At 52.8% G+C, this 14,413-nt stretch overlaps 1 protein-coding gene across 2 annotated transcripts in view; it reads right to left on the reverse strand.

Moving 5' to 3' along the window:
- Positions 1–14,413, reverse strand: part of MAPKBP1 (mitogen-activated protein kinase binding protein 1) — a 54,768-nt gene that overhangs the window by 2,715 nt on the left and 37,640 nt on the right. The window contains exons 5-30 of one of the 2 annotated variants that reach the window (XM_047075282.1): positions 14,347–14,404; positions 13,424–13,594; positions 12,890–13,027; positions 12,461–12,643; positions 11,722–11,882; positions 10,720–10,909; positions 9,994–10,140; positions 9,605–9,780; positions 8,727–8,818; positions 8,331–8,456; positions 7,895–7,965; positions 7,635–7,756; positions 7,264–7,339; positions 7,039–7,150; positions 6,797–6,860; positions 6,403–6,537; positions 6,047–6,183; positions 5,786–5,841; positions 3,649–3,888; positions 3,052–3,218; positions 2,681–2,826; positions 2,381–2,578; positions 2,129–2,213; positions 1,561–1,844; positions 742–1,338; positions 216–301 (exon numbers count right to left, since the gene is read on the reverse strand). In XM_047075282.1, coding sequence (XP_046931238.1) covers positions 216–301; positions 742–1,338; positions 1,561–1,844; positions 2,129–2,213; positions 2,381–2,578; positions 2,681–2,826; positions 3,052–3,218; positions 3,649–3,888; positions 5,786–5,841; positions 6,047–6,183; positions 6,403–6,537; positions 6,797–6,860; positions 7,039–7,150; positions 7,264–7,339; positions 7,635–7,756; positions 7,895–7,965; positions 8,331–8,456; positions 8,727–8,818; positions 9,605–9,780; positions 9,994–10,140; positions 10,720–10,909; positions 11,722–11,882; positions 12,461–12,643; positions 12,890–13,027; positions 13,424–13,594; positions 14,347–14,404 — 4,018 coding nt within the window. The remainder of the gene's footprint in view (positions 1–215; positions 302–741; positions 1,339–1,560; positions 1,845–2,128; positions 2,214–2,380; positions 2,579–2,680; positions 2,827–3,051; positions 3,219–3,648; positions 3,889–5,785; positions 5,842–6,046; positions 6,184–6,402; positions 6,538–6,796; positions 6,861–7,038; positions 7,151–7,263; positions 7,340–7,634; positions 7,757–7,894; positions 7,966–8,330; positions 8,457–8,726; positions 8,819–9,604; positions 9,781–9,993; positions 10,141–10,719; positions 10,910–11,721; positions 11,883–12,460; positions 12,644–12,889; positions 13,028–13,423; positions 13,595–14,346; positions 14,405–14,413) is intronic. The other variant, XM_047075283.1, reaches the window with a different exon arrangement.

A 14,413-nucleotide genomic window follows, 5' to 3' on the forward strand; every position in this document is an offset into this window, starting at 1 on the left:
CTTACCCCCCCCAGTCTGAGAAAGTCTCCAGCTCTTAGGGCCAATAGGTCCGCGATTCAAGAGCCCCGGCCTAATGGCCTCTACTTCCCTCAGCTACTCTGCCCAGAATGTTCTTGATTGCTCCACCCATCTGTCAGTGGAAGAGCCTTAGCATGGTTGTTCCGGATACACAGCTAGCACTCTGTCTCCCCCCACGGTAGGTGCCCAACACGTACCAAGTGGTAGAGCCGCACAGCCTGGCGTACATTGCCCTGGAGCTCTGCCACAAGTTGTTCACACTGCTCCAGGCTCACTGCTGGTTCTGGGAGGGACAGATACAACTCAGTTATGCCCAGCAAAGCTGCCCTTTCAGGCCTCCCACCCAGAGGTCACTGATTGCAGGAGAGGCCTACCTGTAGGATCACACCACCTCCACTTGCCCACTGTCCCTTTTCTTGCCTCCTTCCTCCCCAACAATGCCCCTCCCCCAAATACCACACAGAAAGCAAGGTCCAGAGAGGAGGGCCAGCCCCAGCCCCAGGGGCCAGAAGCATTGAAGGGGCAAATGGGTCACAAGGAGATCGTGAAGATTGGCAGGAGTGTCTCACCATCAGGGGTGTGACTTATGGACTGAGACAGGGGCAGACAGGACAAAAACACCAGAGGCTGGATGCACAGAAATGGGATGGAGCCAGAGAGGAGACAGCAGAGACAGGAGAAAGAGGATGGGGCAGGAGATGAGAGCTGGAGAGCTGTGCACACCTGAGTCCTGGCTCAGGGCTGCCCCTGGCCTGGTGCATTCCATGGGGCTGGGAGTCTTCTCAGGGGTTGGGGACTGCAAGTTCTCAGGGCCTCGGAAGAGGGGGCTGACCGGCAGTTGCTGGCCACAGGGGCTGTTGGGCCCAGGCTGAGCCTGGCACTCTGTCCTAGGCTTGGGAGGGGCACCCTCCCCCAAACAGGCCCGCCTCTCAGATGTACTGTGAGCCTTTCCCAGGCCTGCTGGGGAGCCAGGCCAGTCCACCTCACCAGGGGCCCGGCCCTTGGTAACAGGTGAGAATGTGGCCAGGGTAGGACGATCAGGCAGTGGCTTTGGAATGTCCAGGACCAGGTGAGCCCGGCTGGGCAGGGCTAGCTTGCTGAGCGGTGAGACTCTAATGGGAGCAGGAGCTTGAGGTTCGGCTGCCAGCCCCAAGTTCTCCCCAACAGAGATGCTGCGGGAGATCTTGGCCATGGAACTGGTGGTGGGGTTCTGGTAGGAGTGAGGCTGAGAAAGACGGCCATCAGCCTGTGGCAGGGAGCGCAGGCCCGCGTGGGCTTCCATCTCCCGTAAGAGCAATGGACCTGGTGGAGGGGCCTCATCTGCAGAGAAGACAGAGATATACAGGTCAGGTGGTGAGGAAGACATCCCAGGTGCAAAGACTCAGCTCCCTAAGAATTGCTATGCCCCACACATACCCACTAAGGGACACCCAGTGGCAAGCACAGTGACACATCAGAGCTAAATCAGGCCCTCCTTCCTCTAGCATGCTCATGTGCTCCACACTCCCCACACCCTGGAGTTGAGCCCACCAGGCTCCTCACCTTGTGGCACCAGGCTCTGCACAGACTGGGCTTTCTGGAGTCCACCCAAGGGGCTGGCTGCAGTCACTCTCTTGGGAGACCAGCTGCTATCCGGGTTGAGACGGCGTCGTGGCAAAAGCACAGGAACTGCTTGCTGGGGGCCACCATTTCCAGGGGAGGGCTCTGCCTCTGGGGGTGCTCCTGGAGGACTGGCACCACTGCCTCTCAGCTGCTCACCCGAAGCCTGCAGCATCTGGACTGGTCTCGATGGCAGTGCCAGGCTTGAGGAAGATGGAGACAGTTCCCTACAGGGAGGAAATGTGGAAGAAGGCCCAGAGGAGGCTTAGGAGTCCCCTTTGCCAACATGAGGAGAAGCACTGGGAGAGAAGGAACGGCACAAAGTAAGTTTGGGCCAGTCGTCCCTAACTTGGGAGTGCAAAATACTGTTGAGCATGGGAAGAAAGCAGCCTTGGAGAGAGGAGGGTGGCATGCTGCCCCAGAGCCAGGACTGGCCCTCTGGGGAGGGCCGGGGGGTCAAGTGAGCCAGAGCTCCTTGTAGGAGAGTAAGAGCTGCTGTGGGGAGAGGTACCTGTGTGGGGGGGTCTGCACTTGCAACAGGAATCGTGAAGAGATGCTCCGAGACTCTGTCCTCTCTGGTACCCGGACTGGGCCCCCTGCCAGGGTGACAGAAATTATGAAGTGAAGCAAGCCCTGGTGCCAGATTCTGCCTCCCTTAGAAGGTAACCCAGGGCATGGCCTACCCTTGTACCCTCCCTCTCATCCAGGCAAGGAGGGAAGGAGAGAAGACTACAGTGACCACATACTGGCCCTCTGACCACACCTGGAGCAGCCCCATTGGCCAGAGTCTCAAAGTGCTGTTTTAGAAACTGCTCCTGGTCTGGAGTATGGGGACTGCCTTCCTGTAGCCCATAGGAGCCAGTGCCTCCCTCTTCTTCCTCCTCTTCCTCATCACCCTCGGCTGGCTCTTCAAGGTCTGAGGAAATGCCATCCACACTCAGGGGCTCCGTGCTCTCAGAGTCTGGATGTGGGGAAGGGACAGAAGCATCATGCTGCACCAACCTGTCGCCGAGCCTCCACTCCCACCTCAGTCCACTGACCTCCCTCAAAGCTGCAGCCTCACCTTCGTTGGGGTGCTCAGGGCTGGAAAGGCGGCTGCTACTATAATCCACAGAGCAGGCACTGTCAGGGCTGTGCTTCTCGGAAGCCCTGCTGCCTGGATACACTCTTCCCAGGGTCCCTCGGGCTGGAGCCTGCACCTGGAACTCACTTTCAGGAGGGCCAGCAGGGGAAAGAAGAGGAAGTTAGCAGGGGTGAGCAGCCCCACCAGACATCTGGCTTCCTTCTCCCCGACCTGTGAGTGGGACTGGGGATGAGGCAGGGGCGAAGTGGCAGGGAAGCCCTGAGTATCCTGGGCCAGCCCTCCCATATAAAGAATGCACAGGAAGGGAAGACTGCGTAGCCTCTGAAGTCTGATGAGGGAAGGACCCTTGCCTGGTATCCAGGGTGGGACTGTCACTCGGCTCCGGGTAGACAATACCATCTTCGATGGGTGCAGGCTCCAGATCTTGGGCAAAGACCCCTTCCTCTTGGGACAACAATCGAATAATGTGGGGGCAGGAACAGGGTTGGGAAGCCTGATGCCGAGGGGGCTTTTCATTCTGGGAACACACAAAGGGGCATTACTGAGGATGCTGACATGAGAAAAGGTCTGAGAAAAAAGGTGGAGGTGGGCAAGGATTTGGTGTGTATAAGTTCTGGGGGAAGCTGAATATTCCAACTCTGAGGATAGCTCCAGCTACTGTTCTTGAGCTTCTGGAATAAAAATATTCTGTCACACTCCAGGCTGTCAACCTTCAGCCACCACTTAATATCATGAGCCCTTGAAGAAACCTGGCCCAGGGCAAAGGGTACCACCCCAATCACCACACCACACAGCCTAGCCAGCCTGAACCTTTACAGTCCAGGCTACCAATGTGCCACAGGAGCAGAGCAAGCATAGATGGCCCAGTGCTCAGGCCCCAGCTGTTGGCATAAGGCTGCCTAAGGCTGCTTGGAGATCTCTAGGTTGCTGGGAGAAAGCTGACTCACCTGGCTAGCATGTGAGGTCTCAGGAGGGACCTGCTGACCATGTTTCCCAGGGCAAGACGGGGTCATGGCCAGCAAGTCTTGGCTAGGGTCTCGAGGGCTTGGGGCCAGTGTCTCCAGCTGCCGCAGGTCCAGCATGGAGCGGACACTCAGCTCGACGCCTGGCTGAGCCCAGCGGCTCCTTCTTCTGGGTCCTTGATTGGCCACAGGAGCTGGGGCCAGGAACTCCACTGTCTCCTGTGCCTGGTGTGGGGCAGAGGAGGGGGAAGTTAACAACCACCATACAATAGTATCAGTGAACACTCATATATCACTTACTGTGTGCCAGGCATTTTATTTACATGTGTTCGCTCACTTAATCCCCACAACCACCTTATGAAGTCAGTAGTATTATTCTCCACATTTTTACAGATGGGAAAACTGAAACACAGGGGACTTAGGTAACCTGTATAGTCCCACAGACAGTAAGGGCCTGCCTGCAGGTTACAGCTCAGGTAGTCTGGGTCCAGAATTCGTGTTCTTAGCTTTACTCTACGTCCTGTCTTAGATGTTCTAGTCTCAGCCTTCGCCCGGTGTCACAGACACCTTGGAGCTGGGAATCTCTACAAAATCCCTTACTCAGAAGACAGTTCTAAGTCCATTCACAGCACCAAGGACAAACCAATAGTCCAGCCTTGAGCCCCTGGCCTGGTCAGAAGGCACCAGAGGCACCATGCCACTATTATTCCATGGAGCTGCTGCTAACAATGAAGGCGCTGCCCCTTGAAGTCTTGATGTGGCCCAAGTGAGGGCTGGGTTGCTGTGGGGCTTGCTCAGAAAGTCTGTATCCGCCTCTGGCTGCCCTGAAGTAGCTGCCCAGTCCTCTCACAGCCCTTTCCCTCCAAATAACTACTCTGGAAGTTCTGAGCTTACCTCCTAATGTGGGGTCTTTAAAACTAGTTCCTCCATGCTCTGGAAAATAGTGTGTGGAGGTTCCTCAAAAAATGAAAAACAGAACTACCCTATGACCCAGAAATAGCACTGCTAGGAATTTACCCAAGCGATACAGGAGTGCTGATGCATAGGGGCACATGTACCCCAGTGTTTATAGCAGCACTTTCAACAATAGCCAAATTATGGAAAGAGCCTAAATGTCCGTCAACTGATGAATGGATAAGGAAGATGTGGTTTATATATACAATGGAATACTATTTGGCAATAATAAAGAATGAAATCTGGCCATTTGCAGCAATGTGGATGCAACTGGAGAGTATCATACTAAGTGAAAAAAGTAGTCAGAGAAAGACATATACCATATATTTTCACTCATATGTGGATCTTGAGAAACTTAACAGAAGACCATGGAGAGGGGAAGCAGGGGGGAAAGTTACAGAGAGGGAGGGAGGCAAACCATAAAATATTCTTAAATACTGAGAACAAACTGAGGGTTGATAGGGCCTGGGGAAGAGGGAAAAGTGGGTGATGGGCACTGAGGAAAGCACTTGTTGGGATGAGCACTGGGTGTTGTATGGAAACTAATTTGACAATAAATTATATATGTATATAAAAAAAAAACTAGTTTCTCCAGATTTCTATTCTTTGCATCTTTGATTTTCTTGAATTTCAGTTCTTTTTTTTTTTAATGTTCATTTATTTTTGAGAGGGTCGGGGGCAGAAAGAAAGATAGATAAAGGATCCGAACCAGGATCCACAGTGACAGCAGAGAGCCCGACACAGGGCTCGAACCCATGAACCATGAGATCGTGACCTGAGCCAAAATCAAGAGTTGGACGCTTAACCAACTGAGCCACCCAGGAGCCCCTCTTGCAGTTCTAACAGTTTGGCTTGGACACCCCTTTTCTACTCCCCACCTCAACCTGTTCTTTGTTCATGTTTACTCCTAGGCCTCCACACAGCTGAACAAGTGGAGCACTTCTTCTAGTGGCAACTCACCCCTGCAGGCCACCCCACCCAGACTGCAGGAAGGAGACCCCTAGGCTTCATCATCTGTAACCTGGGACCAGTCAAGCTGATCAGACTCTCCCACAAGGCCCTTTCTTAAACTCAAGGGGTGCAGCATGTGGGCAGGCCCAGAGAGCCCACTTTCACCTTCCTCTGCCTCTTATAACCTTGGAAGGGCATTATAATGATGGTGACTCACCCGACTCATCTCCCAGTGGGACAGGCTTCGGGGCAGGACTGGGCCAGGCACTGAGGCTAGACAGAGACAGGCAGTCAGAGAGAGTATCTCCAGCCCACCCACCCAGAGCCCTGGCTCCACATCAGCCCATACCTGTGTGGCCACAGTGATGCTCTGACTTCCTCAGCTCACCCTGATCTCACCCCCACAGTACCAGAAAGGGCATATCTGGCCACTGTGCCAACTGGTGCCTCTCTGGCCCTACATGAGACTTTCACACACCTGGCTCTTTCTTGGTACCCTTGGCAAGGATAGGCAGAGCTGGCAGTTCTTCTTCTTCAGTGCCTTCATCTTCTCCCTCCTTGTCACTGTCTGATGACAGAGCTGGTCCAGGAGACAGCATCGATGGGGCCTCATGCCTAAGTCCAAGACAAGGAAGGTCATGGAGAGAGGAGACTCAATGCAGGTAGAGGCCAACCTTTATGGGTGTTCAGGTAAGAAATGTGTGTTGGGGGGGTACAGGAGTTGGGAGGTACAGGTGAATGTCAAGTCCAGAGCAGAAAGGAGTAGCACGGAGATCACAGCAAGCAGTCTAGATGCCCACCCACCACTCGCCCATAACCATACTCTGTTCTCACCGGTTGGGACCCGCAGCCCTTTGGGGAGAAGATGGTCCTTGTGGCTTGCCCCCTCGCTGACGCTGGCGCAGCTCAGCCAGACGCTGCCTCATGCTGATGGTCATCTCAGAGCTCAGGCGCCACACAAATATACAGCTGGGTAGAGCCACAGAGTTGGGTGAGGGAGGGGTAGGGTAGGACCTGGGGTAGGTAGCACACCACTAGTTCCCCTTCCTCATGGGCTGTCAAGAAGACCAGGGCCACCCTCTAGCACCACATCAGGCCCAGCCAAGAAAGACCCCTGCTCAGCCCTACTTCCCAGAGACATCACTGATGTGAAAAGAGGGGAGGGAGCTGGGTATATGTGTGGCACAGAGGAAAAATCTGTGTCTCAGGGAAGCTGGCTTCTGCTCACCTGTCCCCTGACACAGAGATGAGATGTTTGCAGTCATTACTAAACTTCATGCCAGTGACAATCTCTGTGAGGAACAAAGAATACGGCCTATGAGCCACTCTAAAGTCCCCGCCAAGCTTCTGTCCCAACAGTGGAGGTCAATGGTTGGTGGGAGGGGTGGGGCGAGTAGCTCTGCTAGGTCCCCAGAAACTAAAGGAGGAAAGAGTAAAGTTCCAGCCGTAGATTATTGGGGTAACACTTACCTGAGTGGCCAAACATGGTGGCCACACACTCGCCTGAGGAGAAGTCAAAAATGGAGAGGTTCTTGTCAGAACAGCTGGTGGCGATATAGATCCCTGAGGGGTCTGTCTGCACCTGAGGAGTGGGACACACAGCTGGCAGAGGACAAGGGAAGCACCAGTCCCTTTCCACCCACTACCCCTGTCCTTCCTTTCTCTGGTCCAGAGCCCATCCTGCTGGGCCCTTACCTTAATGAGAGTGCCGTCCTCACCCTGTGATCCTTTAAACAGCTTCTTCTGCTTCCCACTGCTGATGTTGAAGATCCTGTAAAGAAACACTCTTGTTCACATGAAGAAGAGGCCACAATCAAGCACACCTGGATGACAGAGACCCCAGCATTCAGTCCCAGCCCTGTTCTCTCTGAGAGCCACTCCCCAACACCAAAGAGGCTACCACCTCTTGGGTAAGGCAAAGTGCTCTTTCTACAGGCTCAAGGGGTACAAAGTCCTAGACAAAAAGACAGAAATGGGGAAACAGCTGCTTAAAGATGACCCCTCAGGTCACATGGGGGGAGGTCACAAAGGAAGGTGGTTAGATGGTTTGAGAAGGGGACGCCCACCGAATATTTCGGTCCTGGCAGCCGATGGCCGTGTACTTCCAGCTGGGCTCCACATCCATATCATAGAGGGTCGTCTTCCGTACCACGTGGTGCGTCCGTGTAAACTGTACTCCATCTCCGGACTGAAGGGGTAGAACATGTGGGCTCACTAGGCCCAGAGAGCCCGGCTTTCGCCTCCCTTCACCTCTTACAATCTCAGCTCAGGGAACGACTGAGATTCCCCAACCACTGCCCTATTCAGGGAAGCCCCATACCCTCACCTTCTGTGCAGTTCGGAAGTAGATGCTCTTGTCTGCTCCACAGCTGATCATGCGGACTTGCCCATCGCTGGCTATGGAGGAGGGGGGCCTAGCTATTACCACAGCTCTCACCACAAGGGGGCCAGCCCTTCCTCTGCCTTCCCTCCATACTGCCCCACTGCTGAACTATTCCACATGACCAGGACAACCAATTAAATCAGGACACTTCCTCCAAACCTAAGCTTTCTGTTCTCTCTGTCCTCAGCCAACCTGGTTGGCTCACAGTCACCTAGACTGATAGTCGACATTCCACCTGTCTTCCCATCCAGCTCCAGGCCTCCCAATTGCTGTCCCACACATCCTTGCGACTGGCACACCCTTCTCATGGAGGCAGGAGATAGGGGTGGAGGATACTGGTGGTAGGTGGCAAGATGTGTCTCAACTGCCCTGCCCCCACCTGCAAACTTGACAGCAGTGATGGAGGATGAGTGCTCGTCCAACGTCTGCTGCAGGCTATATTCACGGCCAGCATCTAGCACATGGATGAGCCGATCCCGGCTCGCTGACGCCAACAGCTTCAGACCTGGGGTTGAAAGAACTCTATCAGCCCATGAGTGCCCAGAGCAAACCCCTATGTGGGCCCGGCAAAAGGACCACAGGAACTGAGCCCCACAACTCTGAGCCAAGTGAACCATGCAGCAGGCATGGAGCTGTCCTCCTCTAAACCTGCAATACCAAGTGATTCAAACGACGTTCAGTCCCGCATCCAAGAGCCAGGATGGACGTAAGTGGCACTAGCAGGACTGGAGGGGCCCTGTGCCATTCTGGGCTAGATCCCAGGCATCCTTCTTACCTGTGTCTGGCTTAGAGTACTCCAGGCATAGAATTTCTGAGTCATGGGCCTCCACCTTTAGCATCTCACTCAGGGACTGCAGCTCGTGCACTCTGCAAAGATGAGAGGGAAGAGGGTGTTGACAGGCTACCAGAGGAGAGGCTCACCCTCCATTCTCTGCTATACCTTCCCTCTAACTTGTTTTTAAAATTGTATTTTTATTTATTTTTGAACTTTTAGGTTTAGAGAAAAATTGCAATGAGTATAGAGAATTTTCATATTAACGGCAGTTCAAATACCAGAAGCAGGAAATTTACATTGGTACAGTAGTATTAATTAATTAATTAAGGATTTTATTTGAATTTCACCAGTTTTTCCACAAAGCCTTTTTTCTGGATCCAAGATCCTATCAAGAGTCCAAATTGCATTTAATTGTTGTTTCTCCTTATCACCTGTAGTTGGTGACAGTTCTTCAGTCTTTCCTTATCATTCATGACCTTGATGCTTTTGAGGAGTATTGATCACTCTTCAACAGTCTTTAGAAAAGTATTGACTACTCTGTCCTACATACCTCAGTTTTAGTCTGCTTGATGTTTTCCCATGATTGAACTGAGTTTACGCATTTGGGGCAAGAATACCACAGAAACCATGCTATGTCCATCTTAGCACACCATATTATGGGCTTCATGAGGTTGACATGAGGATGTTAAGTTTACTCACTTGGTTAGGATGGTTTCTGCTGGGTTTCTTCATTGTAAAGTTACTATCTTTTCGTGTATATAGACATCTTGTTCCCCAATCTTTCAGAGCCAATTTTTCTAAAGCTCTGTCCTTCAGGACCTAACTCCCTCGGCCTGTGCCGTGGGAGGCAGTCAGTACCACTCCAGGCCTGGCATTACCTGAGCGTGCCTACACGGTCCCCAGAAGCTAGATGCTGTCCGTTGGGGCTGATACACACAGAGCGGATGCCCACACGGGGATCCATCAGGGACCCATCAGCTTTGTCTCCTCCGGGCAGCTCGGTGTCCAGCAGGGCCTGAGTGTTCCCATCCACATAGATGATCTTAATGAGGTCCTAGGGGAGCATGTCAGAATAGCAGGTGAATTAGGCAGGCCTGACCCAGTACAGCTGCAAAGGGAGAAGAATGCTGGACAAGATAAACCCCTGGCTCAAAGAGCCCAGCCAAACCAGAGCTGGAAGGGACCCAGTTCCTGAGAAGGGGGTGTGAAGGCTGAGGGGATGGGGGCATTAAGTAGGGAATAGATGCCCTAAGGCCTCAGGGCTCACATTGCTGAGGATGTTTCGGTGCAGGGTGGAGCCGTGTACCCCGGAGCTCTCTGTGTTCCACAGGCGGATGGTATTGTCTGAGGAACAGGTGATAAAGGAACTTGGGGGCAGGCAGGCCTGGTTACTGTCCTTCACTTCAGGGTAGACCTGAGGGGCAGAGGGAACAAAGTCAGATCTCCATGTAGGGGGCAGTCCTTTACCTGCCCAAGGAGATGGAAGGGAATGCGATTAAAGAGAGGATGCTGGCCAAGACTTAGCCCAGTGTTTGTCACAGAGTAAGCAAGCCATAACTATTAGATACTCTGTATTATCACTAAGGGCAAAAACCTTAACAAAGCTGCCGCTATGTTCCAGGCACTCTTCTACATCTCCCACTTATATCATTTCATTTAATCCTTAGGACAACTGGAGTAATCAGGTACACCAGTTTACAGTTGAGGAAACTGAGGTTCAGTCAATTTCAGTAACTTGTCCAAGATCACCCAGCCCAGTATGAGGCAAAGCTAGGGATAGACAGGGATACAATGGAAGAAGCCTGAGATACATAAGCAGTAAAATTCAAGCTCAATCCTCAGGACCCATTAAGATATGCGGATACACAGGGATGTTGCTGGAGAAACAAGGAGGCAGCAGGAATATGAAGGCATCCTCAGGGATCCCCACCTCCTGCCCCACAATGGTACCCCAGCAAACCTGGTCAGTCCCAAGCCAGCCCAGCCCACATACCTCCACACTCCAGACGCAGGAGGAATGATACAGAGCTGAGTACACCTTGCCCACTTTCTTGGGGTCCCTCACATCCCAAACATAAATGCTGTGGTCGTTGTATACACAAGACAGCCACTGATTAGTAGGATCAAAAGTCAAGGCAATGGTGTCTGGATACCTGGCATTGGCCACTCCAGAGAAGAGGCGACTGTGGGGAAGAGGACAGGGCAAACAGTGAGTGAGGAGGTGATGAAATGGAGGACTAAAAAGAATGAAAACAAAAGCCAAAGAACAAAGGAAGGAGCAGAGGGAGCATGAGGAGCCCTCTCCAGATCTGCAGGGGGCAGCTGCCTGAGAAAGAAAAAGGTCTCTGACAGCTGTCAGCCAGGAGGTGACCCCTGACCTGGCACTAGTTGTTGGACCTCAGTGTTCTCGTGATGAACACAGTGTCAGAGAACACGAAAGTCAGACAAGGTACCTCTGCAGCCATGATGGAACAGAACAAAAACAAGACCCCTCTATAATTGTGTCTGAGGACGGATAAACACACGTCACTGTATAAACCACAAAAATGACCGTACATTTCCATTCCCATCTATCATGATTGAATGCTACTTCTTTACCAATTACAGCTTTAGCCCCGTATCTTCCCTTCCACCTTTTAGATAAAAATGATTAAGAAGTCCAATTGTAGAATTGCCTGTACTTCCTGACAGCATCTAACCAGAGCAAAACTTCAACACCTTGAACCATTCCTAAAATCATCTAATACAAGCCCAAATCTTACGATAAGCCCTACCTACCCTCCCCCCTTCCTAAGACACTCGCCGGTTTCCCACGGTGTGCAGCCTCCTCGGTTGCAACTAGTATCAATAAGCCCAAATCTGTTGGTCTACAGAGGTGGTGCTGGCAATCATGGGGGCACTGATACACTCCTCAGTTTGACTCCTGAAGCACAGCCAGGGAAGGCTGGGCCCAAGGTGAGGCTCTGAATGGAGGCAGGGGGCCCACACAGCTCACCTGGCCTCAGTGACGCTGGCAATGTCTGTCCCCAGGGCGTGGGGCCGGGGCAGCGTGCTGAGAAAGTGCAGGTTAGAGGGGTTGAAGAGGCGCACAGTGCCATCAGCACAGCCACAGAAGATGTAGTCTTGGCTCACAGAGATGCAGTGGGCCACAGTAGTCTGCAGGCAGAAGGGCTCAGGTCAGCAAGGGTCACCTGCCCAACCCCTCCTCAAGAGTCACCTGCCAAGAGGAAGGACCAGCCAAGGCAGAGGCGAGGAAAAAGCTCCCCAGCAGCTCTGGCCTGAGCCCCTCAGCTGTCATCTAGAGACACCCCTCCCTCCAGCAGCAGGTGGCCAGAGGGCCTACAGCCACGTGCAATTGGGGGATGGGAATCAGGGACCCTTCTAAGGCACGAGAAGTTTTGGCAAAGAGGACAAAGAAGGAAAAGCCCAGCAAAGAGAAAGAAACAGCATGAGAAAGACAGGAGGGTCTAGGTACCACTTACTGTGAAGCTGTCTGTATTCTGAGAAGAGGGAAGCAGAGGAAAGAAAGATGGAAAGAGAAAGCAGAGAGGAGGCAGTTATAGAGATCTCCAAGGGCTGGAACTAGGCCAAGCTCTGGCTCCCACAAGCTTCTCTCTCCTGGGGTCCCCTCCTGCATGCGTGAGGGCCTAGACCCTGGTATGGAGCCAGAGGCATCAGATCTCCCCTGAGCTTACACACGGGCAGCCCCTACCCATTGGGACAGAGGTGCTTACTCTCAGCTCCACCCACTTATCCAAAAGCCTCCGATCGCTGAACTCGCACAGCAGCCCTGAGGACGTGATGCAAAAGGTGCTGTCGGCCTTCTTCCCTCGGCCACAGGCCACATCAGTGAACAGGTTGTTTCGCAGCTCCCCCAGCAGCCCTGAGCGGCCCAGCAGGGGCACAGTGGCGTTCACCTGTGGAGACACACCATAGTTGCCACCTGTCCACCCCAGAGCCTGCCCCTGCAAACTAGACCCTGGGGAGAAGCAGCAAGGCCCCCTCACTCTTTGAGACTACTCCTTGGCCCGGACAGCATCTGGCTCACCCAGAACTTCTGTATGGCCGCTCGGTAAGCAGAGAGGGGCCCAAGTGAACAGGGTCTCCTGGGGTGGGCTTGAGCAGGCCCTGGCTCTGGGCTACTTCCAGCCTCAGCAGCTCACCTTTGAGGTCTTACTGTCATCGAGGTACCAGAATTTGATGTGCCGGTTGCCTGCAGTGACAAAGTAGCTGCAATCTTCAGAGAAGGACACTGCTGTCACCCGACTGGACACCTTATTGGAGGCCACCACAATGTTTTTCTGGAGGGAAAGCCAAAGGAAGAATCAAAATTCTGCCTCTTGGGGCTAAGAAGAAAGAGGTTTAGAGGAAGGAGGAGGGGTTAGATAGGATTTGTACTTAAAAAGGGCTCCTTTCCAAGATTTTTTGGTCAGAAAAAGAAGGGAGAGAGAAGAATTTCTTTCTAGAGGAGCTGAAGAGATTCATTTCCTCTGCAGATCCTCAAAGGCGTAAAGCTAGCCCCTTTCTACCAACACACCTGGCTACACAGTTTTTCTTTTCTGCTTCAGGCTATTTTCTAGAAGGAGACTGAGATTAGCAGAGTGGAGTGAAGGGGTTCAGATCAGCAGCTTCCTGGCTCCCTGACTGGTCCATGAACTCCCATGAGGCTGTCAGGCCAGCCCGCCCAGTCTACTCACCTTCCAGGCCCAGACATTGACAATCATGTCATGCTGGTAGCCCACGGAGACAATGTACTTGGCGCTAGGGGAGAAGGCCACACAAGCCACGCCATATTTATGCTCCTGCAGCTCCGCCACCTGGCTATGCTCAGCCACGTCCCAAACCCGGACGGCAGGCATGTGCCCACTCTGCAGGGAGGCAAGAACTGGAAGTGAGGGCCAGAGGCATACAGACGCCCCAAGCCTTTCAGGGTGGGGGTTCTCATCCCCCGCCCCTCCAGCTACTCAATAAAATCTCTCTAATGACCCCTGGCCAAGAGTCAAGAGGAGAGCGCTATTATGGGGCAAAGGTATTTTAAAAAACATGATAAATATCTCAGGACAATGATCATCAGAAAGAAAACAGCCCAGATTTTGTTCAATATCTGTGTCAGGATGTGCACCTCTGTATTTGTTCAAAACTCCTTGAGTGATTCTTGATGGGTCTCCAGGGTTGAGAACCACTACCACTCATGCCTATTTCTGCCTCATCTGCCTCCCTGTAAGCCTGAGAACACAGAGGCATCCCTCATGTGCCCAGCAGGGGGCCTCTGGAGATAAGGAATATTTTAAGGCAGTGGTTTTTCAAAGCCTGCTTCCCAAACCAGCAGAATCTGCACTAGGCAACTCGTTAGAAATGTAAATTTTGGGGTCCCATCTCGGACCTATAAAGTCAGAAACCCTGGGGGCAGGCCTGACAATGTGTACTTCACCAAGCAAGCCAGGTGATTCTCACTAAGGTTTAAGAACCACTGTTTTCAGGCAGAGCAAAGACTAGGATTTAGCATCTGTTCAGGAAGCCAAAGTGCCAGCAGCCCTAACGAGGCCTAGGATTGTAGCTCTCTGCTGAGGCCAGGCCACCCACCCACCTCAGAGGACTACAGCTCCCGTTCCTCACTCACCTCTCCAGTGACCAGGTACTTGCCATCAGGAGAGAAGGCCAGGGCAGTGATGGTTTTCCTGCAGGAT

Source organism: Lynx rufus, unplaced genomic scaffold (genome assembly GCF_022079265.1).
Source record: "Lynx rufus isolate CCGP_SWC_20201006 ecotype Redwood Valley unplaced genomic scaffold, mLynRuf1.p SCAF_13, whole genome shotgun sequence".
In the NCBI taxonomy this organism is placed as follows: Eukaryota; Metazoa; Chordata; class Mammalia; order Carnivora; family Felidae; genus Lynx; species Lynx rufus.